Source organism: Desmodus rotundus, chromosome 12 (genome assembly GCF_022682495.2).
Source record: "Desmodus rotundus isolate HL8 chromosome 12, HLdesRot8A.1, whole genome shotgun sequence".
NCBI classification, from domain to species: Eukaryota; Metazoa; Chordata; class Mammalia; order Chiroptera; family Phyllostomidae; genus Desmodus; species Desmodus rotundus.
The window spans coordinates 80232270-80260222 of NC_071398.1; the positions used below are offsets into that span (position 1 = coordinate 80232270).

A 27953-nucleotide genomic window follows, 5' to 3' on the forward strand; every position below is an offset into this window, starting at 1 on the left:
ATACTGGACAGCCCTGGAGGGAGAGGCTGTTTGAGGGAGAGCCTGGGACTTTGGCTTTAGGGGAAGGTAGAGCAGGATGAGGAGGGAAAGTGGCGCCCTGGGTGCCATAGGCTCGCAGAGGGGAGAATGGAGAAGAGGCATTCTTAGGACACCTGGAATTAAGAGGAATAGATGGGTGGGATCCTTCATACCCTCTGTGTCCACTCTACAAGGGATTCAAGACCACCAAAAATCCAATTCAAATTAATAACTTTCAAAAATAGAAATCAAGTTAGGGAGGGAGGCCCCCTGAAAAGGTGGCCAATGCTTTTGGATCTGGAAAGGGAGAGGTGCATACTCGGTTGCTCAGAGAAGCAGCTTAGGTGAGCTCAGATGTTCAGCACTCTTACGGAGCTGGGACAAGTGGATGAGGAACTCAGTGTTCTCGTTGCCCACCTGCCCACTCAGACCACAAGGAAAGCATGTTGCCCCAAGTCATACCTCATCGTGGGCACAAGTAGACAGATCTCAGACTAGGGATTCTGGTTCTGAAATGCAGGCAGTGACAGAGCCCCTGATCCTGCCTCCCCCCTTTGGGAGGAATCCTTAAAGCTATATGTCTTTGGGTAGGCTCATACATTTGGAACAAGAAGATACACTGGATGGGGTTATGAGGCAGGAGTGATGCGGTTGGGGATAACTCCCAGCTGGTTTAGTTTGAGTTTATTTGATGTATTAGGGAGGACAAAGATTCTCCCATTTCTTGAGGAGGAGGGAGGAACAGAGAAACCACACCCTCTGCTCTCTCCCTGTGCTCAGGCCTGCTCCTCCCTGGAGAAGGACTGAAGGACCTTTGGTTCTTTCCTGACTCTGGGTGGCAGGGAGAGATGAGGTAGATTCTTCGGTGGGGCTGGAGTTAGTGTCAAGTAGGAGGAAGTGAACTTGGAGAGCCCCAGGCTAAGCGTGGCTGTTCCATGGTCACCTGAAGAGGAAGGAGGTAGTCAGGTCTTGGTCCCAGGGCCTCAAGCACACCACTTTCCCCTACCCACTCCCCTCACTTGAATCCCCTCACCTGCAGGATGAGTTCAGTCTTCTCCCCTGGCTTCCCTCCACTCGGAGTCTGGCCTTGGTGGCCCCCAGCTCCGTTGGGGGCAGTCTGAGGCACTGCCCAGCACTCTCGGGACCACTGATTGCCGAAGAGGCTGTCTGGATAGGAAGGGTCAGCACCATAACATGTCTGGGTCCTCCCTCTGGCTTAGCGCCTGCCCTTCATTCTGTTCCAAGGATGGAGAGGCAGGGCCCCTGCGCCGGACGGCAGCACTGTTGCCCACTTCCACCACCTGTCTCCTGCCTTGGGAGCCCAGTGCTGTCTACCCTGCTTCCTGCTGCCCACCAGGCCTTTCACTCCTGATACCGCACAGCTCTGAGGAGAACGGGTTTTCCCATTCAGCCTCAGTCTCCTCAGTCATAAAGTGGACTAGTAGTACGTAAGGTCTCTTTCCTACTCTTTAGCCCTAACCCACAGTTACGCAGGCTGTCTTCCTAGCAATTTTCCAAACTAGCCATCTTGGTCCTTACCTACGCTTCCAGCCCAGGAGGAGACATAGGAGGCAAACAGGGTGAGCAGCGAGGCCCGCGTGGATGCCCACCACAAGCCCAATCGGTGAGCTGCTCTCGCCCTGGCCGCACGAGCACCCAGCTGTGGATGCTGCAGGCAGACACAGTGCCGTTTGTCAGAGGACAAGGGCGGAGGCAAAGCCCAGCCCCTCCTCCTGCCTGAAGACTGACAGCCACGGTCTTACACTAGGGGCCTTCTCTGGCACCAGGCCTCCTGCCCCCCTGCTGGACCCCACTCACCAGCAGGGGCCAGGGGCACATCATGCAAAGAGGCAAAGCAAAGCACTGCTGCCGCCATCCCCATTGCCGCTGAAAGCCTGGAGCTTGATCTCATAGAGGGCTCTGGGCTCTGTGGGGAGCAGGAGATTATGAGGGAGACAGGCCTTTCTGGGCCAGGGAACTCAGTGCCTGGGGCAATACCACACTGAGAAGGGGGCCCTGGGGCACAAGAAGATTCAGGGCCTCACCCAAATCTGTGTAGAGGAAGGAGCTGATGATACTGCTAGCCAAGAGCAGGGGTCCCTCAACATGGGTGGCCGGCAGCTTGTGGTGAAAGAGTTTGAAGCCCTGGGTCCCCAACTGGGGTGGCAGCTCCCAGGAGGCCTGCAGCGAGGTGGCATTGAGCACTTCAGTGGAGAAGCCCAGAGCAGCAGTGGCTGCAGAGGAAATGGGATGAGCTGCTTGGCAACCCCTGTCTGCTTGAGGCCAGGGGCTCCAGGGCTGCGAGGGGCTGTCGCTCGCTGCTGCCCACGGTGGAGGCATGGATGGAGGCAGAGTCCTGGCTGGCGCCCTCCACAGAGTAGGCTCACAGGTGGATGGAGTAGACTGGCAGGCTCCAGGTTGGAGAAGATACGCTCAAAGGTGCCTTTGCCCATGCCTCTTGGAGTCCCAGGCCAGCTGGCTGTAGGAGCAGGGCAGCCTGGCAACTCAGCATCCCACTTCCTCACTACAGACATCCCCTCCCCCATACAGTGGGCATGGAGCCCCTCCTGGTGCCTAGCTGGAGAGCATGGAAGTGGCTGCAGGAGTTGGAGTTAGGATGAGAAAGGCTGAGAGGGAGAAAGGGCCAAGGAGCACAAAGAAGCACCAGAGGACCACAGCCCCAGCAGCCTGGAAAGAGACAGACAGGCCTGGGGTTGTGAAGAGAGAAGTATTTGCCAAGGGACACACCAATCACAGGTATAGGTGGGCTGGAACCAGGGACCCTTGTTCACCCACCCATACCCACCTCCCACCGGCTGAAGGTGCAGCACATAGCCAATGATGTCCCTGTCGGAGTGGGATGGTTCCCAAGACACTCGAGTGGCAGAGGTGGAGAGAGTCATTGCCCACAGGCCCCTGGGGGCAGGGGGTGGTCCTGGGTCCCCTGTCACAGCCAGGCGGGCACCAGCCTGGTTGGAGCCCGCAGTGTTCTCTCCTACACATTGGTAGATGGCCTCGTCCTTGGCTGAGACCCCCACCGGTGTCTGTGTGCTAGGGAGAGACAGTACAGCTGCTGGGGGCTCCTCCCCACCAAGCCCCCCGCCTGGTAGGGTGGCTTTCATTGCAGAGACCCACAGCTGCCCAGGGACAGAAGGACACCACCTGTGTGTGGAGATTTGCTATAGCGAATCAGGCGGGGCAGTCTCCTGTGGGTGGGGGCACTTGCTGGGGGTGTATGTGAATTCTAGAGAGTAGGTTTAGGTAGGGTTATGTGTAGGTGGGAAAGGGGCAGGTGAAGGTACCTACTCTGGCAGACAGACGGGCAGGGGGAGGAGGTGAGATACCAGTACCTGTTGTGGGGTCAGCCGAATGTTATCCCCAGGACTCAGCACCCTCCCATTCTTTAACCAGACCAGATGGGGCTCAGGAGCACCCTGTGCCATGCAGGTGCAGATGGTGCTGCTGCCTGGAGGTTTGGACAAGGACTATGGCCACTGGACAAACTCGGGGGGCGGGGGGGAGCTGGGCAGGCAACAGCGGGAGGGAAGGTGCCATGAGGCCTGGTCTCTTGTCCCATCCCTGCACTACCTCTCTCCCCATCCAGGTGCCCATGGGGGGATGGGGTGCCCCAGGGCCCTCCACACCGGGCCCTCAGGGCTCACCCTGCACAAGCAGAACCGCCTGTGCTGTGTGCTGAACACGGTACCCAGCTAGTTGGCAGCACAGACATAGACGCCTGAGTGCTGGGCTGACAGTTGGAGGTCATGAGGTTCCCGGTGCCCAGGATTTGGATGCCCTCCACACCAATGGAGCAGCCATCTGCAGGGAGGCGAGGTCAGGACTGGCCAAGGGTGAGGGGCTGGGGGCTCTGGGGAGTAGGACAGAGCAGCTTCATACCCAGGCGGCTCCAGGAGACAAGTGGCCTCGGGTGACCAGTGGCAATGCACTCAGCACTGCCGTGTGGTGCCCTGTGAGCGTTAGGTTCGGAGGCCCCAACAGGATCTCGGGCTCTTGGAGCAGCCGTGGGGATCCCACTATAAGGTGGAAACAGCAACTTGAGAGATCGAGGAACAGAACACCTTTCACACCCAGTCCATACTTCTGCTCCCAGAGCCCCTTCTAGTCTTCAAGTTACCAGACCTCAGAGTGGCACTGAGCAGCTGTTATTTTATGCCCGGTTTACAAAAAAGACAATGACTTGCCCAAGGTCCTATGGCAGCATCCTCCAAGTTAAACCAGTGGGGAGGGAGAGGAAAAACTGTAAGTTGCTCCCCTTGTGTACCCTGGGATGGCCTACACTAGTGTCAGAACATGAACTGCCCCACCCTCCTCAGGAACCTCTGGGGTGGGGGGAGCCTAGGGACAGGGCCTAGTCCCCTTCCCTAAGTCACCCACAAATCTGGCAGGAAGCCCGTCCCTCAGAAAGAAAGCTAGGCCTCTTAAGAACTCAGTGAGTCTCTACTGCTTGGAAGGGATGTTTTTGAAATACACCGTGTGGGTCTAAACCGCATCCTTGTTTTAAGCCACCCTCTCTCATTGTGCACCGGGAGTGTAGGTGTGACAGCCATGGATGAACAGGCCTTTGTTTTCCTTCATCCTGTCACCTTCATTTTTGTTTTTCCACTTGGTACCTTGTGAGATTTTGTAAGATATCTTTATTAACCCTCTCATATATGTCCCTTATTAAGAACTCATACAAAATTTTGTGTGTCTGAAATGAAAGTTTCTCAAGGAGTCGTATAGAGTCTTACAAATCTTTAACTATTCCTCAAGGCCTAGAATAGTCTCCCTCCCTCCCTCCCTCCCTTCCTTCCTTCCTTCCCTTTTCTCTCTTTTCTCTCTTTCTTTCTTCATTCATTCATTCATACATCCATTCATTCCCTGACCATGTATTGAGGGCCTTCTTAGGGCCAGGCCCTCCTCACTTTGCTTCTTTGAAGCTCTAGTTCAGCTGTGGGCTGTCCTGGAATGTCCCAGCCTTGACCAAGGAGGCTGTGTGCTGCCTGGTCAGATCGTTCAGAGGGTAGAACCTGGAGCATACCACACCTTGCCCACCAGTGCCCCAAACCCCTCTTCCTTGCCCTCATTGCCCTGTGAGCCCACGCATCTTGTCTCACCTCATCCTCACTGCAGCGTGCGAGGCAAGCGCTTTAATTTCTCCAGCCTACAGATGAGAAAACTGTGCATCAGAGAAGTTGAATAACTTATCCAGTGTCAGTGGGACTGGCAGAAACGGGACTCTAACCTGGGCCTTGGAAGCCAGCTGACAACATACCTGTCCTGCCACTGTCTGCACCTGCAGAGTCTGGGAAATCCCATCTCCCTGGTGCCTCCCCAGGGTGAGGCCCACCCCAGGGGAGTACTGTAGGAGTGAATGGTTCAGGGCCTCGGTCCCCAGCTCCTGTCCCTGGGAACAAGTCTTCACTGACCCCAGTCCCTTCTTGATATTTAGGAAACCCACACACCCTCTGTTACTGGTTGACCCTCTGCTCCCAGCAGAGCCTGCTCCGCCTCCTGACCTGCCTGAGACTCTGGCCATTCATTTCCCTGCTTCTGTGGGTAGCAGGAGGGAGGGCCATGCCTGCCCCATACCCTGGCATTCGATCAGGAGCACGGAGCATCGCAGAAGCACAGCACCCTGCCCTGTGTTCCTGCCCCAGGTGGTTGATGGGACATGGAACAGGGAGGTCGGAGGAACCCCACGCGGACTCCCCAATGCTCTGGGGGTAGGGGGAGCCCCCTGAGCCCCTCTCTGCTTTTAGTCTCTAAGTTGGTTCCAGATCAGAAACCCAATAGCTCCCTCCCTTCCCCTTGCAGTCTTCAATGTAAAAGTTATACATCCTTTGGTGAAATTTTGTCACAAATGTTTTGCAAGTCTATGCCAGGATCCCTGATGCTTTCCCAAGGTCCACTTGTTATTTCTACTATGGAGCCCCCTAGTGGACAGTTCAGGTGCGCGTTCCCCTTAGACACCTGCAGCTTCCTGGCTTCAAACTGAGGGGTCCGTCTCACTCCCCTCTCTTTGCTAGGTACCAGCTCTTCACCGGCTCTGCTGCGACCCTCCCATTGGGCACAAAACTCTCCCACCCCACTAGGCCTGCACTTGGAGTCATCCTGGGCGTTTCATCCCAGGTACAAAGCTGTTTTTATCCTCACCCCAAGGAGGAAACGTGTAAGCACGCACATCCAAACACAGACACACCCTGAAGTACATGCACGCACGCAACTGCACCCGGGCATCCGCTCCCAGCCAAGACACAGGCTGACTCTGAGCCCCCATCTAAAGCCATCAAGGGTTCCCAATGCCCTCCAGATCAAGTCCCAGCTGCCTTCCACGGTGGGCCTGGCCCACCTCCACTCTGTCGGCCCTGGGTTCGGCCCACTCTGTTCTTGCCCTGTGCTTTTAGCACAAGGGAATGTCAGGAACACCACCCTCTCCACCTTCCTGACCTTGGCTGCCTCTCTCCTGTCACCCTTCAACACCCAGTCATCTTGGCCCACAGCCCAAGGCTGGGTTAGAGGCCCCTGCCCTGGGTCCCCACGGCCCCTCCCTCAGTGGGGGGGATGCTCCGTCTGTGCGCTGCTGCACCGCACACTCAGCAGGGCCTCACAGACACAGTGTCTGTGCCACCCACAGCCACGGTGGCCACACCTACTCCCGTCGGCGCCAGCTCCCATGCCCTCCTCTCGGCCTGGTGCCCACTCTGATTCCCCTGGTTTTTGCTTCAGGGTCAGCTGGGCATCCTGGCTGTGCCAAGTATTGGCCACATTGTGTGCCATGCAGCGGTAGGTGCCCACGTCAGCCCGGCTTACGCTGGTGATGTGGAGGATGCCACCAGGCAGCAGTGTGACCCTGAGGATGCAGAAGTGAGGGGTCCATGGCTGTTCCCCGGCCCCCAGCCTGCCATTCCAACACACCTGGCTGGCGCTCACCTGTGGTTGGCCGTGCTCAGGGCTGTTCCATTGTGCTCCCAGGAGATAGAAGGCTCAGGCACCTCCCGGATCAGGCACTGGAAATGGGCGACTCCACCCCGCTCCACCTCGATGGACTGTGGATGTTGGTGGAAGAGGGAAAGACCTAGGGCACAGGGGACCACCTGAGCACCCCAGAGCTGGCCCTGGGCTTTGCTCCCAGAAACTAAGTCCCAGAGCCCCACTCCCACCTCTGTGCCCAAGTGTGTCCTCCCTGCCTCCTGCTTCACTACGCAAGTCCGCAGTCTGATTTCTGTGACTTTTGTAGGCTGTAAGCACTTTGCCTTCCTCCATAAAAAAAATTAAAAATTACGTTTTACGTTTGCATTATAAAAGACAAATATAATCCAGGCTGGGCTCACTATTATGTATTCATTATTACAGTCTTTTTTTCTTCTGGTTTTAAAGAAATTAGAATTAAACCATTTCCGTGGGTCCCTGAATGTACCCTGGGCCCTAGGCCCTATGCATACTGTGTCTACCGGCTAAGTTGACACTGCCCAGGTCAACTCTGTGCCCCGTGGGCATCCTCTATGGGTGCCCCTGTACACTCTTATCCCCCACCCGAAGAAACAGCCTGGTCACTTACTCGTCAGCCGTATCTGGGCCCTCCGGCTCACCTGCCACCCGTAGCGGCTCTGGGACACACAGTGGTACTCGTGGGCACAGGAAGGGAGGCTCCGCTGGGTGGCCAGGGCAGCCAGATGCAGGGAGCCATCTGGCATCAGGATGGCACCGCTGTCACTGGCCAGGTCCAGTCCATCCCACTGCCAGGAGATGGACGCAAGCGGCTCACCCTCCACCCAACAGGGCAGCACCAACGGGTGCTCCCTCACAGCCTCCACCTCTCCCGGCTCCTGCACGAAAGCCGGCTCAGAGCTGCAGCGTGGCCTGGGGAACAGCCAGCGAGGCCTGGGCGTGGCAACTGCCTGTGGCCCCCTGCCTCCCCTCAGCTTTGATTCCCTTCCAGCCCAGGCGAGGGGTGAGAGGCAGGACTTTTCTTTGGGGAGACCTTGGGGCAGCAAGGGAGGAGCAAGGCTGGCAGTCTGGGGAGCAGCGGCCACTGTCCAGCTGGGCTGGCGGCGAAGGCCAAGCCTGGCGGGCCATCGTGATTGATGGTCCCTTTCAGCTAGGCCCTGGCAACGGGAGGGGGTGGGGCGGGCACAATGGCGAGGTCAGGGGCCCAGGCATGGGCATTGTGCTCCCCGAGGGACAATGGGGTCGTCCCCTCCTTCCCCCGCCAGCCCATCTGCCTGTCTGCCCGCAGGGTCAGCTTCCCAGGACTCCCGGCTCTCCCTCTCCCCGTCCCCTGCCACCAGGACCCCAGCCTCTGAACAGGGAAGGAACACTCCAACACTCACACACACTCCTACACACACACACACAGTCAGACACACACATTTGGACTAAAAACCCTGACCTCACACACCATCCCACCTCCTAACACAGGCAGTTGTATACTGGACACACATGCAGTAGAGGACACAAACGCAGGTCACACACTGATGTCCCTACAGGCTCAAAGTCACAAATACACAAACACAGGGCAACAGACACCAATGTCACAGGCCCAGAAATGCCTGAGCAGAGCTGTGCCACCCACATGCAGGCCAGCCAACCATGCCTGCAAGGCTGAGCCAGGACCTGCCCGGTAGAGGAGGGTGGATAGAGGGGCAGACAGTGGCCTCTGTGGGGCCAGATCCCACAGGCTCAGGACTCATCCAGCCTTGGTACCTCGGGGGTATCTGGGGAAACTGCTTGGTCCCTGCCTTTCCAAGACCCTCTGCCTGACAGCCCCTCCTAACCACTCAGCACATGACCCCGGCTCCCCTTCCAGCCGGCGCAGCCTCAGCGCTGTCGCCAAAGCCTTGGCTCTGCAGAGGCTATCCCTCCACATGGCTCTTTTACACGCACACACACTCCTGTCCCCTGTCTCTGTCCTACAGGGCTTCTGCCCCTCTGTTCCTACACTCCTGTCCTTCCATCTCCCCTTCCCCCATTTTGCCCCCAATTCTCCCACCCCAATGTCCTCTAATTCTTCCATTTGCCTCTCCTACTTGGTCCCCTCTGACATCTCCCCCATCGCCCTCATATTCCTTCTCCCCGCACGCCCAGCAGGCCCCACTCCCTTACCCACTCTCGGAGCAGCCGCAGCAGCCGCACGCAGCAGCCCCAGCCCCATGTCCCCACCGGCCTACTTCCCAAGCAGCCCTGGTCTTCTACCGTCAGCCTGGGGGCCCCTGGGTTGTGGCATTCCCCACCCCACCCTCGGGGAACAGCGTGGAGGCTCTGGCCTTGTTTTGGGGAGCCCAGGATCTGGGGAGACCAAGGTCTGGGGTCGAGGCTGGAAGCTGCTGTCCTTCGCTCCGTCCTCCCAGGAGCTGAGTCTTTCTGCTTTCAGCCTGAGCCTCCTCCCCACCCCCATCCCCACTGTCCTCTCCTCCCGGGACCCAGACACCAAGACAATTGGGGTGGGGAAAGGGGAGGGGCAGGGGGCCAACGAGAGCAGAGCAAAGTTGGGGGGTCAAGCGCGCCCCTTTCCCAGCCTCCCGAGTCCTCTGCCAGCCCACTGGACCCACCCCTTACCCCCTCCCAAAATCTGATTGAATACGAGTGAAGTTCTAAGGGCAGCTGGGGCATCTGCTTCCCTAAGCTCATCTCTGGAGATTCAAGGCCTAGACAGGGGTGGCCTGGAGTCTGATTTGAGGGTCCCAGGGAGGAGCACAGAGCCCCCATCCTTCTTGCGGGGTCGCTGTCCCAGGTGCTGAGCCAGAGCCCAGCACGGGGGAGCTCACCCCATTAGTCTGGTAGCAGCCCTGGCAGCCCTTCCCCGTTCATAGTGTCGCTTTCCAAAGCTGCTCTCTCTATTCTTGTTGGGACAATGGGTCAGGGCCACCAGGGGCTGGGAAGCGGCCAGCCGGCGGGAGGTGCGAAGCCAGCCTCCACTGCCCCATCTTCCCAAGAAGAAAGAGGCCCAGCCTCCTCCCCTTACCTTGCTGATCATCTAAGGCACGCAAAGGGTGGGGAGAGGGGGCACCCCTTTTGCCAAAGGAGTGCAGCACCCAAAAAAGCACTGATTTTGAGACTCACTCTTTGTGTAGGACCACCTCCCCAAGTAACAGCTCCTCAAAAAGCGGAGCTTATGGGAGACTGAGGAAGTTGGGGGGAGGGTCTGTGAGAGAGGACAGGGAGCAAAAGCAGGGCCGAGGAATCTGGCCAGGGCAGGACACCAAGGCCACCGGTGTCCAGGGGTCTGCCCACAGGAGTCCAGCCAGTCTGACTCTTGACCCTGACTCTCCTTGAGGCCTCTTCCCCTCACTCCGTCCCTTCGGCTTCTTGTGTCTGGCTTTGCCCTGTACAGCTGCAACAGTGTCCCTGCCTCTCCACCCTCAGTCTTCACCCCAACATGCTCAGCCTTCTCCATCCAGACCAGCAGTCCTGGGTGTGCCTCCGGGGCCTGGGCCACCCTGAAAGGAGAGTGCCTTGTGGGAACAGACCTTGCAGCCTCCCCACTGGGCTGTCCTCACCCAGCCCTGTGTCGCTCTGGTTTCCCACCCCTTCCATGGAGCAGCCTCCTGAGCCAGAGCAGCCTGGTAAGGAAAGGGGTCACAGGCCCTGTGGTCAGGAGGACATGGCCCAAATCACTTACGAGCTGTGTGTCCTTTGCAGGCAATTTTACCTCTCTGGGCCTGCTCCATCTGTAAAATGGGAGTGGACGTGTGATAGAAACAATTTCCCCTCATGAGTGCGAGGGTGGGATTAAGTAAGGGCTGAGGACAGAGTCTGATCACACCCCTTTGCCCTACCTGGCTTTGCCTGATGCTGTTGGAACTGGCCCCTCGCCAATAACTGCTGAGAAGATGCCTCCTTATCTGCAGCATTTGCCTTGTCACCTCCGAATTCATACTCCAGTGTGGCCCACAGCACAGAGAACAACCGATACAGAGGACCTGGGTTCAAGTCCAAGCTTTGTCACTAAACAGCCATGTTGCCTTGGGCTGGTATCCCTTAGCTCTGAGATTGCCCGTCTGTGATATGGGAGGAGGGCCAGGTCTGTCTTTCAGGCCTGTGAGGCCAAGTGAAATGCGCTGCACTAAAGGGCCAGGCACGGCTTTCCGCTCCTGCTCCTCCTTTGTGTGGCCCGTCTAAGATGTAACTCATACACCATGAGTTTGCCTGCCCCATAATCTATTTTAGAACACTTTCTTCGCCCACCCCAAAAGAAACATTGGACCCAGTACATTCACTCCCCGCTGCCTCCTGCCCCCAAACCACTAATCTACTTTCGTCTTTGCCTGTTCTGCACGTCTCATGTCAATGGCATCATACTTCATGTAGGCTTTTATGTCTGGCTTCTTTCATTTAGCATAATACCTTTTTTCAAAGATTTTATTTACTTATTTTTAGAGAGAGTGGGAGGGAGAGAGAGAGAGAGGGAAAGAAACATCAATGTGTGGTTGCCTCTTGTGTGCCACGCCCCCCACAGGGGACCTGGCCCACAACCCAGGCGTGTGCCCTGACTGGGAATCGAACTGGTGACCCTTTGGTTTGCAGGCTGGTGCTCAATCCACTGAGCCACAGCAGTCTGAGCTAGCATGATGTTTTCAAGGTTCTTTTGCATGGTGGTGTGCATCAGTACCTCATCCCTTTTTGTGCTCAAGTGCTGTTTCATTATATGGCTGCACCACAGTGTGCTTATCCGTTCATCAGATGACAGTGCCCACTTTTTTACTATTATGAACAATGCTGCTATGTACATTTGTATACAGGGTTTTTTTTAAGATTTTATTTATTTATTTTTAGAGAGGGGGAAGGGAGAGAGAAAGAGAGGGAGAAAAACATCAGTGTGTGGTTGCCTCTCACGTGCCCCCTACTGGGGACCTGGTCTGCAACCCAGGCATGTGCCCTGACAGGGAATCGAACCGGGCGCTCTTTCGTTTGCAGTCCAACGCTCAGTCCACTGAGCCACACCGGCCAGGGCTTGTGAAGATGATATGTTTTCAGTTCTCATAGGTATATATTGTACCTAGAAATGGAGTTTCTGGGTCATATGGTAACTTCGCATTTTGAGGAACTGCCAAGTTGTTTCCAAAGTGACTGCAGTATTTTATATTCCAGGCACTTCTCTTTTATAACCGTCCAGCTAGGAGTTAACTTTTGATTGTTCCCAGGCCCCTTTGAGAATCTGATGAAAGCTTCCTGCAACCCCCACCAAGGAGAGCTGCTCAGAGTCTGTGAATATTTGCATATGCCCTCTGAATCCCAGGCAGGGAAGTGCCGTCCCAGCCCCAGCGATGGAGTCCCCAGTAGCTTTGACACTCAGGAAGTGATGGCAGAATTGGTTTGCTGCCACCTGTCCCTCTTCTGTCCCCAACAATTAACTATCAGCCCAACCCTGAACAGCCCCAGGCTTTTCTGGAACAAGTTCGCTGGAAGGTTTCCCCTGAAGATGAAACCCTCAGAGCACACCTGGGACAGTGTCTCCTTTGTGTCTCCCCAAACCCTTTTTCTGCCTCTACCTTTCTCTGTCTCCATCTGTCCCCCATCTGTGGCAGGCAGGGTGATGGCTTCTGGAGAGAACCATGTCCTAACCCCTGGAACCTAACCTTACCTAGCAAGAAGGGTTAAGGTTGCAGATGGAATTAAGGTGACTAATCAGCTGGCCTTAAATAGAGTATCCTGGTTTATCCAGGTGGGCCCACTATAAGCTCAAGGGTCCCTAAAAGTGGAAGAAGCTGGCAGAAGTGACGTGAGAAGTGACGGGAGAAGGTCAGAGTGACGTGACCTGCGGAGGACCCGGCCTGACAGCGCAGACTGAAGGTGAAGGGAGCAGAGCGCTAAGGAATGAGGCTGACTTCTAGAAGCTGGAAAAAGCAAAGAACGGATTCTCCCCTGGAGCCTCTGGAAAGGACCTCAGCCCTGCCTAACCTTGAGTTAGCCCGGAAACCTGTGTCTGAAACCCGGCGTACAGAGCTAGCTATGAGATAGTAACCGTGTGTTGTCTGAGGCCATCACATTAGTGGTAACTGGTCGACATTGTCACTATGTGACGTTTTGTTTCACATCTCCTCGTTTGGGTTGTGTGTCTCTTCCACTGGAGTGTAACTTCTACGAGAGCAGGTCCTTTGCATGTTCTTGGCTGTGTGCCCAAAGTCCGGAGCACAGGCCAGGCTCTTGGTCAACATTCGTCAAAGGGAGGATGGAAGAAGAGCCGACTGCCTTGCAAACCTGTGCCCAGGATACCCTTGGCTCTGGTGCATGTCCTTTTTCTGAATCCCTGTGCGGCCACCCTAATGCAGAGCCAAAGCCACTGTCTCCCTGCCGGTCTCTGGCCCCAGGCTGTCCCCTCACCTCCGCCCTACTGCTGCCTGAAACTGTGCCACAACTCATGGTCCTGCGCCCCCCGGGCTTCGTGGTCCCTCCCGAGTTGGGTGCCCCACGCTGGCAGGGTAACATTCCAAATCCGGAAGTTCCTTGCATGCTCTGCAGGACCCAGTCCCAGACAGTCCCGCCTCTCCCACCTGCTCCCAGGTGCCGTAGTTAGCCCCTGAGTTGCTGGAGCATGGCATGCACTGATTCCCCTGTGGGGACAACTTTCCTCAGCCTCCCTTCTCTCTTTGCTGAAGTATTTCAAATAAATCCCAGACGTCATCTCATTCCACATCTGTATACTTATGGGCATCTTTTAAAGAACTCATTTTTTTTCATAACAATGTCATTACCACATCTAATAAAAGTAACAATTATTTCTTTTCTTTTAATATTTATTTCTTTAGTTATTTATTTTTAGAAAGAGGGGAAAGAAGGGAGAAAGAGCAGGAGAAAAGCACTGATGTGTGAGAGAAACATCCATCAGTTGCCCCTCGCAGGCCCCAACTAGGGACCTGGCCCGCAACCCAGGCATATGCCCTGACAGGGAATTGAACCTACAGCCTTTTGGTTTGCAAGCCAGCACTCAATTCACTGAGCCACATCTGCCAGGGCCAATTATTTCTTAATATTACTTAATACCTAGTCCATAATCAAATTTTCCTGATTGTCTCCAAAATGTCTTTTTTTTTTTTTTAAAGTCAGGAACAAGGTCCATACGCCACATTTGGTTACGTCTTTTAAGGATCTAATTAGAGCACCCCCTTATATATCATTGAACTGTTGCAGAGAATGGAGAAATTTCCCCATGTTCTGGGTCTTTTTGGCTTCGCCGGTGTCATTGAATATATTCCTCTACAAATGGGCGTTGGCCTTGGAGGCGCGGTGGGACTCTGGCTCCACTTCCTCCACTTCCAGGGAAGACAGCCGGGCCGGTGGTGGGTGTGCCGTTAGGGGGCACGTATGGGATCGCGGCCACTTAATTTGGAGATTTGGATTCGCAGGCAATAAGAACCCCAAGTCAAAGGTGAATAGCTAAGTACTTTATTAAGCGAGAGCAAAGAGAAAGCAACACCCAAACTTAAGACCCTGGGGAATCCAAGAGACAGCATTCGGGGTCCGCCTGGGAAAGTTCCCAGCGAAGTGTCCTTCGCTCGGGTGAGATTCCAAAGTCTCACTTAGAGGCTCTGCTTAAATATGTTTTAGACAAAAGTGGCTACGGGCGCCAAGGGCCTTTCGTGACTCGATTGACCAACCGTTTTCTCCGGGAGAATAGCCAGTTCTTCCCCAAGGGACCGATCAGTGTTTACAGGTACTGAGATAAAAAGTAATGGTGCTCAGTCTTCCATGGAGAAGGGGCAGTTCATCCCCGGGAGACAGCACACCTATATTTCATTCTTACAGTAAAAGGTCACGGCTCCGGCATAAACAGGGAGGGTTCTCACTATTTCTTTAACCCGTCAGCTGCTTGAGGCATGTCTCCAGGAGATAATGTCTCATGGTTCCATGTTGTGTCTCTAAGATAGGGTAGGGGCTTTGGGTGGTGACATCCTGATCCCTCCATTGTAAAATTCCCCATTAACCTTTCACCGATCATTTTATTCATTGATGATAATTGCCTGACTCAATGATTTCATTAGGGGTTGCAAAAATGGTGATTATTAAAATTCTATCATTCCTTTCTAATTTACTAACTGGAAGCCTCTTTTTTTAAAAAAGATTTTTTAATTTACTTCTTTTTAGAGAGAGGGGAAGGGAGGGAGAAGGAGGGAGAGAAACATCAATGTGTGGTTGCTTTTCATGTGCCACTCTACTGAGGACCTGGCCTGCAACCCAGGCATATGCTCTGACTGGGAATCAAACCTGCAACCCTTTGGTTCACAGGCCGGCACTCAATCCACTGAGCCACACCAGCCAGGGCTGGAAGTCTTCTGTAAAGAACTTTTCCTCATCAACTAGAACAGTTTGGTAATGCTGAAATACAGTTCACACAAGGACGAATGTTTAAGCCCTTCCTTTAAACTGCTAGTTTTCAGAGTAAGTTGTTGGTTCGCCATCCCCCCTCCCCCCCATTTCCCTGTGTCCTCTTGTCCCCTTTAGTGTCACTCTGACAGCTACATGTTGCATATTCAGTGTTTCAAGTGCATTCACTAATCTTTGTGACATTCAGATCGCCCTATTTAGGCGGTGGGAGCTCTGTGTGCTTTTGCTGTTATCCCATTCTTTGATATTTTTGCTTTCTGGCACAAGATACCTCAACCTCACCCTGAGTGTTTCCTGTCCTAGACCTGGGATCAGCCCTCCCTCCAAGGAGCTGGGCACCAGGACATCTCATGGCTGTTGGATCGTTTACTGCTTCCAGGCTTTCTCAGTGAAACACAAAGAAAATTTTTGCAAAGATTTTATGTATTAATTTAAAATTTTTTACACTTGATCTTAGCCAAAAGGCCGAGAAGCGATATATTAGTTTAAAATTTTAAAAAATATTTTATATATTTACTTTTAGAGAGAAGGGAAGAAAGGGAGAAAGAGAGGGAGAGAAACATCAGTGTGTCAGAGAAACAGGCATCACCTCTCGCATGCCCCCAACTGGGGACCTGGCCTGCAACTCGAGCATGTGCCCTGAACAGGAATTGAACCGGTGATCCTTTGGTTTCCGGTATGATGCCCAACCCACTGAGCCACACCAGTCAGGGCATGAGAAACAAACTTTTTACTTTACTAATTTTATTATATATTTTTTATTCTTTTGCTCTGGAAACAGTGACTCCTAATGTGTGTATTAATATATACAATATGCCAAAAAATAGTTTCAAATAATAACACTAATACTACTAACAAGTACACTCCCCAATGAAATGTAACATCTTTGTTTGTCCTTTGGAACAATTAACTTGCAACATTCCCTCTGTACAAAAAAAATAGATAAACCGTACTTTGTTGAAATTTGAAATCTTTGTTTTTCAAAGGACACTATCGAAGAAGTCAAAAAACCACCCACAGAATGAGAGGAAATATTTGTATACTACATATCTGATATGAAACTTGAGCCCACAATACGTTAGGGGAAATAAAACCCTCTCACAACTCAACAGTAAAAAGGCAAATAACCCAAATGAAAAAACAAGGAAAGAATTTGAATAGATATTTCTCCAAGGCAAATATACAAATGGCTGGTAAGCACGTGAAAAGATGCTCAACATTGCCAGCCATTAGGGAAATGCAAATCAAAACCACAATTGAGATGCCACATCGCACCCACTAGGACTGCTAAATAGGAAGTGTTAGTGAGCAAATGGAAAAATTGGAACTCTCACACAATGCTTGTGGGAATGCAAAAGGGTGCAGCCACTGGGGGCAATAGTTTGGCAGTTTCTCATGCAGTTAAATGAGTTTCTCTAGGACCCAGCGATCCCACTCCTAGCTGTCCACCCAAGAGAACTGAAAATATGTGTCCATACAACAACTTGTACACTAACATTTGTAGCAGTATCATTCAAATAGCCAAAATTCCATCACCTGATAAGCGAGTTGTGGTACGTACAGCCAATAGAATATTATTTGGCCATAAAAAGAATGCAGTACTGATACATGCGGCAACAGGGATGACCCTCGAAAACGTTATGGGAAGTGGGAGTCACCAAACACAAAAACTCACATATTGTATGTTGTATGATTCCAACAATATGTAATATCCAGAATAGATTAATCCATAGAAACAATGCAGATTGGTGGTTGCTAGAGGCTTAGCGGGAGGGGAATGGAGAGTGACTGCTAATGGGTAAGGGTTTCTTTTTGGGGTGATGAAAATGTTCTAAATTAGATAGTGGCTATGGTTGTACTAGTTTATGAATACTCTAACAACTCAACTTTACACTTTATTTTTTAAAAACATTTTCTTTTTAGAGAGGGGAAGGGCGGGAGAAAGAGAGAGAGAAATATTAATGTGTGGTTGCCTCTCACGTGGCCCCCACTGGGGACCTGGCCCACAACCGAGGCATGTGCCCTGACTGGGAATCAAACCAGTGACTCTTTGGTTTGCAGTCCGCGCTCAATCCACTGAGTTACACCAACCAGGGCATCAACTTTACACTTTAGAGGCGTGAATTTTATAGTATATGCATTATATCTCTATTAAAAAAAGAATTGCTCCCCGCAGTTGTCCCCGAGAGCCCAAAGAACTCCAGGTACTTCGGCCCCGCCCTTCCTTTTTTCTCCTACTTTCGGCCAGTGTGGAGACAGCAGCGCCCAAATGCGCAGGCGCCCCTCTGGGTCGCGAGCGCGCAGGGCTGGTGTGGCCCATGTAGTGACTTGGCCTATGTAGTGACTCCTCCCACTCCCCTGGGCCGCGCCTCCGCCTGCACGCAGGGACGTGGCCATGCTTGGGGGCCTGCTGGCGGGTGGGCTCCCTGGAGTGAGCGGGGCTGCTCACGGATTAGTTCCGTTACCCTCGAGCTCAAGCAGAGCCCGGGGCTGGGAACTTTCTGTCGAGCCCCGCGGGGAGCAGCTGCGGGGCCTGGCCCGCGCGGGCTCACTCCCCTGTGCCGGGGAAGCTGCGGCCCGCTGCCCGGAGGGCGGGCGCCCTGAGACGGGTTGGCAGGGTGTTTCTGTCAAGGGCCACATAGTATTTCGTGTTTTGCAGGCCATACAGTCTCCGTCACTACTCGTCTCTGCTTTTGTAACACAGAAGCAGCCACAGACAATGTATGAAGGAATGCATGTGGCTTGTCCCAGTAAAACTACTTATAAACACTAAAATCTGAACCCCAATTTTTACGTCATGAAATATTCTTTTGATTTATTTAACCATGTGAGAATATCATTCTTAGCCTGCTGGCTGAGAAAAACCGGTAGTGTCTTTCTGACCCCACTGTCCCTTTTCTGGCTCCTACAGGCACTAAGCAGAGAATGTAGCCATGATTCGAGGCGGGGAGACAAGTTCTCTCGTTCCACCGCTCCCGGTTCCAGGACCAGCCTCCTGAGAAGGGGAACTAACCACCCGGGGACCAACCTATTTCATCTCTGCAAACTATCACATAATTCCTTGTTTTAAGATTTATTTATTTTAAAGATTTTACTTATTTTTAGACAGAGGGGAAGAGAGGGAGAAAGAAACATCAATGTGTGGTTGCCTCTCCCACGCTCCCACTGGGGACCTGGCCCGCAATCCAGGCATGTGCCCTGACTGGGAATCAAACCTGCTACCCTCTGGTTCGCAGGCTGGCGCTCAATCCACTGAGCCACACCAGCCAGAGATATAATGATTTTTTTAAAAGCAGGAAAAACTAGTTCTTTTACATATTTATTTACTTATACCCTCAATGGAGAACATGCCCATTGATCCTAGAGAGGGGGGAAGGGAGGGAGAGACAGAGGGAGAGAAACATTGACGTGAGAGAGAAGTATCAATCGGTTCCCTCTTGTATACGCCTTGACGGGGACCAAACCCACAAGCTTTCAGTTTACGGGATGACACTTCAACCATCTGAGCCACACCAGCCAGAGCTTTTTTTCTCTTTAAAGATTTTATTTATTTCTAGAGCGAGGGGAAGGGAGGGAGAGAGAGGAACATCAATGTGTGGTTGCCTCCCCCACGCATCCCCACTGGGGACATGGCCTGCTATGCAGGCATGTGCCCTCACCGGGAATTGAACCAGCATCCCTTTGGTTCACAGGCCGGTACTCAATCCACTGAGCCACATGAGCCAGGACCAGAGTTTATTTTTAATTGTATAAATGGGAAACCTAATTCTTTTGGGTGAAAAGTGTGCCTTCTTGCTGCTCTCAATTTCTACCTCTAGCTATAGCCTCTGTGACAAAGCTGGTTCAAAGAGCTGAAGCTCTGTCGGGAGAGCACAGTGCCAGCTCAGCCACCTGGCTCCGCCCATTGGAACAGACAGCCCTCTGCCCAGCTGCTCTTGCTCACTCAAGAGTCGTCATCATATAGGTACAACTGACCTGTTGCACCTGGTATTTGTGAGTCTTCAGAGTGAGATTCGGAGACAGGATTTAGATCAGTGCTGTTCAGTAGAAATACAACGCGGTTCATGTGTTATTCTCAATTTTCTAGTAGCGATGTTTATAAAGTAAAAATAAGTGAAATTCATTTTAAACATGATTTTTGAAAAGATTTTATTCATTTAAGATAGAGGGGAAAGGTGGGAGAGAGAGGGAGGGAAACATCAAGGTGTGGTTGCCTCTCACGTGGCCCCTGCTGGGGACTTGGCCCACAACCCAGGCATGTGCCCTGACTGGGAATTGGACTGGCGACCCTTTGCTTCACAGTCTGACGCTCAAGCCATTGAGCCACACCAGCCAGGGCTAAAGAAATCTTTTAATTCTCTTTCTGGTACTAAGTCTGAAGTCTGGTGTGTAGCTTACACTCGAAGCACACCTTGCTCAGACTAGCCACATTCCGAGTGCGTAATACTCACGTGAGGCTGGCAGCTACCACACTGGACGGAGCATATTTAGACCAATTGAAACAGGAATTGTGGGGGAAACTTGTGTGATTCCACAAGCAGAGATGCCTGCTCAACCTAAAGTCCTGGGAAACCTGAGCTGAGTTAAGGTTGTAAGGGGGCCAGTGCAGAGGTGCCCCCTGCCGGCCAAGAGAAAGAGCTACCAAGCCCACCTCGTGCCACCCCACCCCCAGACAGACCCTAAGCAGATTCCAGAGGTGAACAGATTGAGCGAATTTCCTCATTTATTGGTCAGTGTGGGAAGATGTCACCTACACCCGTGTGTGCCTCAACTAGTCAGTGACACGGAACTGGGTTTGCTGGTGGAGGGTGGGGCAAGGTGTGCGTTTTGGAACAGGAGGGTTAGCCATAAGGACCCCAGGTTGGTGGTAGGGTGCTGCCTCTGACCTCTCATGTTGGGGTCAGGGGTTGGAAGGGAAAGGACAAGCCAAGGGAGAGTAGCAGAAAATGTCAAGGACCCACAACTGAAAACAGAGGGGACTTTAGTTCTAGGAGAAGCAGGAGTTTCATCACTTCAGGCTTTTAAATGACAACTTTTTGGGCTCTGACTGATGTGCCTCAGTGGATTAAGTGCTGGCCTACGAACCAAAGGGTCACCGGTTCAATTCCCAATCAGGGCACATGCCTGGGTTGCAGGCCAGGTCCCCGGTGGGGGGCATGTGAGAGGCAGCCACACATTGATGTTTCTCTCTTTCTCCCTCCCTTCCTCTCTCTCTATAAATAAATGATCAACTTTTTGATGCTCCACTTGGGGGTGGTGGGCAAGGAGAGGCCTTTTTCCATTCGATCCCTCCATCCCTCTTGCTACCACAGGCGACATGCTCTCCAAGCCCGACTCCAAGGAAGGGCTTCAGTCAAGCTCTCCCCAGAACCTGTGGGGCCCCAGCCTAGGGTGCCACTCTGGGGAACATATGACTAAGATTAGGGAAAATTGGGAACATCTGATTTGCGGAGGACGTATGGCCCCACTCTTCCCCCTCACTGGCTGGCTTATCGGAGACAGCTGTGAGGGGAGGGGGGCGCCTGGAGTGTCTCCCCCCACCCAATCAAACCCTTGTTTTGCCTGATGGAGATGCTTCCCCAGGCCCCACCACGCCCGAGTCAGTAAGACAGTCTGGGGCAGTGCTTCTGACCACTGCTGCCCTTCAAGCCGCCCCCCAGGGGCCCGCAGCTCACGGGAGAAAGCAGTGGGGCCCTGAACTCAGGGAGTGAAACTGCGACCAGATACACACACGCACAGACAGACATCAGTCACCAGGGTTCTCTGAGGACAAGGATCACCCAGGGACACCTGAGAGGAAACACCGAGGCCCACAGGAAGTCAGGGCAGGAGGCTGGGCTGTGGGCCGGGAGCGAACGTCCGAGAGAAAAGCAGTTCCACAGCAGAGAGGGAAGACGTACCGGAGATGAGAAAGACAACCAAACTGGCTCTGGCCACATTTATTACAAAACTGCGATTACAAATCTAGTATAGAAAAGATCCCCGACAGCCCCTCCCTCAGCTGAGCATGGAGGGCTCTCAGATTCGAAGGTCCCCAGCCAGGAGGGCTCCATACCGGGCAGGTGTGAGGGGCAGGTAGGCGCCCCTGGCCTGGTCTAGAATGTACAGTGGGTCGGACAGTGTGCTTGGGTCAAAGCCCTCCTTTGCCATCCGAACCTTCTGCTGCTTGAAGGTCTCTGTGGTGGCCAGAGACTCCTGGGGAGAGGGCGTCAAAGGGGTTTGAAGAAAGGGGTACTCTACCCAGATGGCTCAGGTGAGTTGCCTAAATTTTATTAAGGGGCATGTCTGGGGACAGTGGGTAATGAGGTCAGGGTTTAGAGGAGGAGGTGACAGGGAAGAGGAGGGGCCAAACCTAGACAAATGAAGGGGTGAGGAGCATGTCTGGGAAGGTGTTCATTCTCTTCAGAGAATATTATGTGGGGGCCCCTTTCTGCGGTTTGGGAGCTACCAACTGCTATGCATATATGGGGTGAGAGATCACAGCAGGAGTGGATGGTTACCTGGAGCCTGAGGAACCGGGGCCAGGCATAAGGTGGCAAGTTCTCAGAAACATGGGCGTAGAGCTGCACAAGGTCCACGGAGTGCGGGGGACGCAGAGCCAGGGCCGCCATTCCAGCCCTGCCTTCGTGCCCTGGGGTTGGGGGGGCAAGGCTCAGCCTCACGTTCCCTGCGCCCAGGTCATACCAATTCAGGGAGAGGGGCCAGGTATCCCCCCCCCCACCTCCCACGGCTGGGCACCTGGCACGGTGACTCCGTAGACGTTCACCTCCTGCAGAAAATCCAGGGCCTCCAAGGCCTCTGCCACCTCTGTCGTGGCCACATTCTCCCCCTTCCACCTGCCAGAGCGCAGAGATACAAAACCAGGAGTCAGCGGGCAGGGTCGTAAGAGCTGGGAGGGAAAGAATGTCAAGGGAGGAGGTCAGGGTGCCAGATGGTCACTGGGAAGTGGTATCTAGGAGCGCTGAGGTGAGAGGGGAGGTGAGGAGTGGGTTGGGGCAGATTATCAAGCTGAGGTTTTAGGGGCCTGGGCCGGAGTTCAGACGCCCAGGAAGGAAGGAGTCAGAAAGTTAGGGACAGAGACCTGAAGGTGTCCCCGGTGCGATCATGGAAGCGAAGGAAGCCTTGGTCATCGCAGACCAGCAGGTCCCCAGTATTGAAGAAAACATCCCCAGGCCGGAAGACATCCTCGAGCAGCTTTCCCTTGGCCAGCTCTGGGTCCCCAGCATAGCCCAGGAATGGGGACTGCTGGCTCACCGGGGTCACCAGCAGCCCTGGTTCACCTGGCAGAGTCACTGGGGTCAGGGGTGGCTGCCCCCCTCGCCCCTCATCACACTCTTCAACGCTAATCCTCCTTTGCCAGCTTCATCACCCCACCCACCCGCCTGAGCACAAACCTGGAGATGTGGCCACACAGTGCCCTCGGGCGTCCCGAAGCGGCTCGCCTGTGGTGACATCATAGCGAATCAAGGAGAAGGGGAAGACATGCTGGGGGAAGGGAGAGCCAGGCATTGAGTCATTTCAGTAGCACGAGTGCCTTCCCAGCCAACCCCCCCCACCCCCCTCCACCCCCCACCCCCGGTCACAGGGAGTCTCGTTTCCTTCCTACTCCTCACCTTGTAAAGCCAGGAAGCTCGGCCCACAGCACCTCGCTGTCCTGTGTAGTTGAAAGTGGCCACATTGCCCTCTGTCAGTCCATATGTCTCCAGCACCTGCAGGGGCCCAAAGCGCCGCACAAAACGATCCCAGGTGTCTGGGCGCAGCCCGCTGCCCACTGCCAGCCGGACCTTATGTCCACGTTCTGCCTGACTCTGTGAGTGCAGAGAGGGGCAGGAGCTTCAACACCAATGTGCCAGCTCCCCAAAGTGAAGTCCTGTTCCCCATTCCCTAGAAACCCTTTCCACTGTGATGCTCAACACCCTGAGTGTCAAGGCCCCACAGCGCCAGGCTCCCTACCCGACCCTGCTACTCTCTTCTTGCTGCCTCTCCTTCCGACCCCCAGACAACTGTCGCAGTGCCTCCTGTCAACTGCCCCTCTTTCTGCCTCTGCGGCTCAGCCCAGCACCTGTGCCCACGCACCGGGGGCTGGTTGACAAGATATCGGCACAATTCCCCGATGTACTGGAACACGGTCACCCTGTGTTTCTGGCAGTCCTCCCAGAACTGACCAGCCGAGAACTTGGACTTCAGCACCACTGTGGCCCCTGCCAAAGTGGGGAGGGAGGAAGGAGGTGAGGTTAAGGGCTGCAGGAGCCCTGACCCCCTTCCTCCCAACACTAGCCTTCACTGTAGTGCAGCTTCCCTGTGGCATTCCCCCTCGTGGGTGGGCAGGCCAAGTTGGCCCTCTGCCATTTCCACAAATGCCCTTTACCTCTCCCCGTCCCCAAACAGTCCATCTCTGTTCCCTGCCCCAAGTCCCAGCCCTCTTCTTTTGCCTCCTACTGGGCTGACACTTCCAGCCCCTTTGCCCCTGGACTTGAGTTCTGTGACCCATGTGACCTCTCAAATCGCTCAGTCTGCAGGTCTGTGCAGGTGACATTTCTCCATTGTACCAGGAGCTCCTGGAGAGTAGGCCCTGCCTCCTCCTTGCTCCGGATTCTCTACCGGAAGGACTCAGGGGCACCCCAGGCTAGCAGCACAGCAGGTGCTTGCTAAACGTGTTCTAAAGGACTGAAAGGGGATCGGGTGAGGGAGACTGACCAATGCCCAAGCAGCCCACAATGCCCAACAGGGAACCGGACATGTGGTAGAGTGGGAGGGCCAGGTAGATCACGTCCTCCTGGTGGGCACCACACAGCTGGTAGAACCCCTGGCACTGCAGGACCTTCAGGTGACTGATCCGAGCAGCCTTGGGGAGGCCTAAGGGGTGGGAAGAAACCAGGGAAGGGGCTCAGCTCCAAGCTCTGCCTCCCTCTCTGCCCCTGCTGGGTTTCCCACAGAAAGAGGCAGGAATGAAGCTGAGAAGGGAAGCCAGATTGCCTTGGAAATATGGGGAGTTCAGGGAGGTGGAGAAATCATCAGGGGGTGGGAGAATTGGCAAGGGAGGGTATGGAAGCTGGGGCTAGTACCTCCTGGGGGGGGGGGCGGCTTGGAGGGGTAGCCTGGAGCTGAGGGTTCCCTGTTCCCAGACCCTTGCCTTCCTCTGCCTTAGTTTCTGGGAAGTAAGCATGGTGTCCAGCCCTCACCAGTAGTGCCAGAGGTGAAGATGTACAGGCACGTGTCCATTATGCTCTGGGGAGCAGATAAGTACCCAGGCACAGGCCCATCCAATTCAGCCGAGACGTCAGCCAGCAAATCGCTGATTCCAGCAGAATGGGTTTCAGGCCCTGCAGCCCACAGGTGGAGCCCCATGGCCCTCAGGGCCGGCAGGTCGGGCTCCAGTGACTCCAGGAACTCTGGATACGGTAGGAAAGCGCCAAGCTCCATGGCTCCACCTCCGGTCACCCAGAAGCCTTCCCTACCCTCTAGCCCATTTGTGCCGCCACTCTCCCCACACCCCCTGCTCCGCACTGTTCTTGGGTGAGAGTGAGTATGGACATCCCATCACAGACTTGAGATCTGGAGCCTGACTTTTTGGGAATTTGGGGGGAACCAAAGACCCAGCTTCATCCCTTCGCAAATCCAGCGATGTATCCCCAACCTTGCGAACCCCAGGGTAACTTCCTCGGTCCCTTCGGAGCCCCACCCTTCCAACCTGCGGCACGCCCCTTTCCTGCGGGCCCCGCCCCGCGGGGCGCTCCAGCCTTACCTGGCGCCAGCACCAGCGCGCTCGCGCCGCAGCTGCGGAGGCAGTGCAGTAGGGGTCCCCGGCGCAGGGCGGTGGGCACAAAGGCCGTACGCAGGCCAGCCTTGGCTAGCCCGAACCAAAGCCACAAGAACTCCGGGGAGGCAGGAAGGAGCAGCGCCACGGTGGCTCCGGGTGCCAGAAGGGCCGCGCCATTCCCAACCGTCGTGGCCAGCACCTCGCCGCTTCCGGCTGCTCCCTCGCCCTCCCGGGTGCCCCCTGAAGCGCAGCCACTGACCCCTTCCCAGCCCCGTGCGCGCAGGAAAGCGCGTGCCGCCCGATTGCTCTGGCGCTCGGCCTCAGCGTAGCTGAAGCACTGCGCACCGTGGATGAGGAAGGTGTGCGCCGGCCGCTGGCGAGCCAGTTGCTCGAGGCGCCAGGCCAGGCTGCAACCCCCCTCGGGACCCTGCGGGTCGGCTGTGGCCGCGGCCAAGGCGCGTGCTCGGAGCGTGCGTTTGCAGCGTAGGGCACGCACTGTGAAGGCCAAGTCTGCTGCCAGCCAGCGCCACTGAGGCCAGAGGTGCAGCAGCAGCGGCAACAGCAGCAACAGGAGCAGCAGCAGGAGGGTAGCCATGGTGCCCTCTTCTTCTTCTCGGCGCCGACTGGCCCCAGCCGTTCGCAGTCAGCCCTGCTACTGGCTTCCGAAAAACTGGGGCCTCTCGTTCTGAGACCGCTCCTTCACGGGAGCGCGCGTGCGCTGGCACACGCCCCTTCCCCCTGGAGGGGAGCGGGGGCGGAGGGGGGGACGGCCCCAGCACTCCTGGCCTCTCCACCCCCAAGCTCCGCCCTGGGAGCGCTCCCTCCCGACAACTCGCCCGCACCCCACCAGGTCCTGGGCGGTGCTCACACCTTCCCTCAATCCCAGGGTCATCTCCTTTTAGGTTCCTTCTCCTCAAGGGCGGTTTAGGCATCTGGCTGGACTTTGGCATCCCGGTCTGAGAACCAGGGCGTTTGGATCAAAGTCCATCTGTCCCCCTTCTATCTCATTGGCACCCGGAACGGGAGGGTGCCACTGCTCTGTCCCAAAAGACTGAAGTCGACCCCTTGCCTGTTTGGTGCTGCTAAATCCCAGCATGGCAGCCAGACCCACGCCCGAGGGGATAGGTGGGGGCTGAGAGTTAGGTAGGGTTAAGGTGGAGGCCCCGCCAGCCAGACTTCTGGAGGGGCTACGACGGAGGCCCCTCCCTTTGGACAAGCGTACAATAATTGGGGCCAGCCAGCCAATGCTTTCCATCCTGGTTTTAATTGGGGCAGAGGAAACTGGGGAAGGAGAGAGGAAGGAAAAGAGGCCTCGGGCGGTTTAGACTTTGAAAAGGAGGAGCCGCAGCGTTGAGGGAGTGGAGAACCCGGATTCTGAGACAAGCTTGCAGGCTGAACTGGAGCTGTCTGCATCAGCCTGAACTTCACTTCTCTCTTCACCTGGCCACTCAAACTCCCTGGACAGCAGGGGAACGAAGGCACAGCCAAGGAGCTCTTCCTGCTGGTGCAGACTGTGAAGGAGGACCTCCTCCCTGGTCACTGAAAACTCTCTCCACGTGTCCTTCGGGATCGGATGGGAGCATGCCTCCACCCTGGGCACTTAGTCCTCTCAGAGTTGGCATTCGTCCTTACTAAATGGAGTATGACAAATTCTGGCTTTTGGAAGTCTCTAATTCTTGAGAGATCGTTAAGGACAGGCCTCATCCTACCAGGAACTGGTACATCAATTTCTGCCTAGACAGGCCAGCGCAGGGCCTGAAGGCTGGTGGCAGCTGGAATGATGGGGGGTGCAGGAGGGCAAAGCCAGGCCCCCTCTGCTTCAGACAAAAGAGGGGAAGACAGGAAGGGAAAAGGGAAATTGTGAAGCCACAGGAGGGGTGCCGATTGAGACTACCTGTATGTGCATAGGGCAAATGGGGGCAGCAACTCTGAAACAAAAGAGGTTCTGGCTTGTTTTATTGTCATTTAAAAACAGCTTTTAAAACACGATTATCTCTGGGGGAAAAGAAAAAACCCACAAGGAAATGGGACCAATCGACAGTTCTGTGGAACGTGCTTCTGCCACTCCCTGGGGCTCCGGGCAGCAACCTCAGGCCAGCACAAGCCTCCTGGGCACACCCGGTGGGGTTGTGGCCTCCCTGTCAGGTTCCTTCCTTAACACTTGTGGCATTTACCCCATGGAAAGAAACAGGCAGCAAGAAATTGTCACTGATTAAGTGCCCCTTTCATTCCGGTGTATGGAGAGCAACTATAAAATGCCTTTTCAGGGCAAATCAAGGCCTGAAGGGGGGACATGAGAGGGGGCATCAGAAAGGACACTTGCACACTTGAGTCTTTCCTCTCCTCCTTGTCTCTCTGGCCAGCTACCCCTTTGCCATTTCTCCTCTTGGTTTAAATAGCTCTTTGGGAGGCTGGGGGACGGGCAAGGTCCTGAGGACTTCCTCCACCATCCAGGTTTTGTACAACCTCTGGCTTTAGCAGGAACCCCAGTATGGGTGGGGGCAGCAGTGTGATGAGTTGGAGGCCCCAGGAAGGGTGGGGGGGGGCTGGGGGCTGCGTGGCAGCTCATCAGGCTTCCCACCAGGTGAGTGTTGGGATGGGGGAGAAGGTGTCTCCCCTACGATCTCCCCAGCCCCTATTAAACCTTTGATTCACCAAGGAGGGGAGGGTAGTCCAGCTAGGGGTGGGACAGGAGCACGAGCCTCAGTCACTGTCAGATCCCACTGCAGAAGACCCCTTCCGTTTCCTCTTGGTGGGCTTCGGTTTTGTGTCTTCTTCCTCCTGAAAGAGACGGAAGGGGTGGGTGTCATTAGCCTAACAGCTGCTGCCCCAACTCTACCTGCACCCCACG

At 54.8% G+C, this 27953-nt stretch overlaps 3 protein-coding genes and 1 pseudogene across 3 annotated transcripts in view; all 4 read right to left on the reverse strand.

Moving 5' to 3' along the window:
• Positions 1-901: 901 nt before the first annotated feature.
• On the reverse strand, positions 902-8097 carry LOC112315470 (immunoglobulin superfamily DCC subclass member 3). Its single transcript, XM_024572189.2, is given in 19 exon segments — positions 902-961; positions 1052-1185; positions 1562-1687; positions 1837-1873; positions 1875-1945; positions 2064-2252; positions 2338-2420; positions 2422-2493; positions 2815-3062; positions 3363-3532; positions 3681-3731; positions 3734-3775; positions 3778-3837; positions 3916-3969; positions 3972-4052; positions 6675-6871; positions 6952-7067; positions 7611-7881; positions 8003-8097. Coding segments are annotated over 19 exon segments (2157 nt in total).
• A 7657-nt stretch (positions 8098-15754) lies between these two features.
• LOC112318373 (U2 spliceosomal RNA) lies at positions 15755-15819 on the reverse strand (annotated as a pseudogene).
• Positions 15820-21275: 5456 nt separating this feature from the next.
• SLC27A3 (solute carrier family 27 member 3) lies at positions 21276-26017 on the reverse strand. The gene is made up of 10 exons (XM_053915109.1): positions 25088-26017; positions 24525-24734; positions 24040-24198; positions 23419-23543; positions 22956-23150; positions 22737-22827; positions 22424-22622; positions 22081-22178; positions 21843-21973; positions 21276-21537 (listed from the first exon to the last, which is right to left on the reverse strand). Exons 1-10 carry the CDS (start codon positions 25695-25697, stop codon positions 21361-21363), a joined length of 1995 nt encoding a protein of 664 aa, XP_053771084.1. The 5' UTR covers positions 25698-26017; the 3' UTR covers positions 21276-21360.
• A 330-nt stretch (positions 26018-26347) lies between these two features.
• The window catches only part of INTS3 (integrator complex subunit 3), a 37314-nt gene continuing 35708 nt past the window's right edge, over positions 26348-27953 (reverse strand). Inside the window, exon 31 of the mRNA XM_045203947.2 lies at positions 26348-27883. Coding sequence (XP_045059882.2) covers positions 27806-27883 — 78 coding nt within the window. The 3' untranslated portion in view covers positions 26348-27805. The remainder of the gene's footprint in view (positions 27884-27953) is intronic.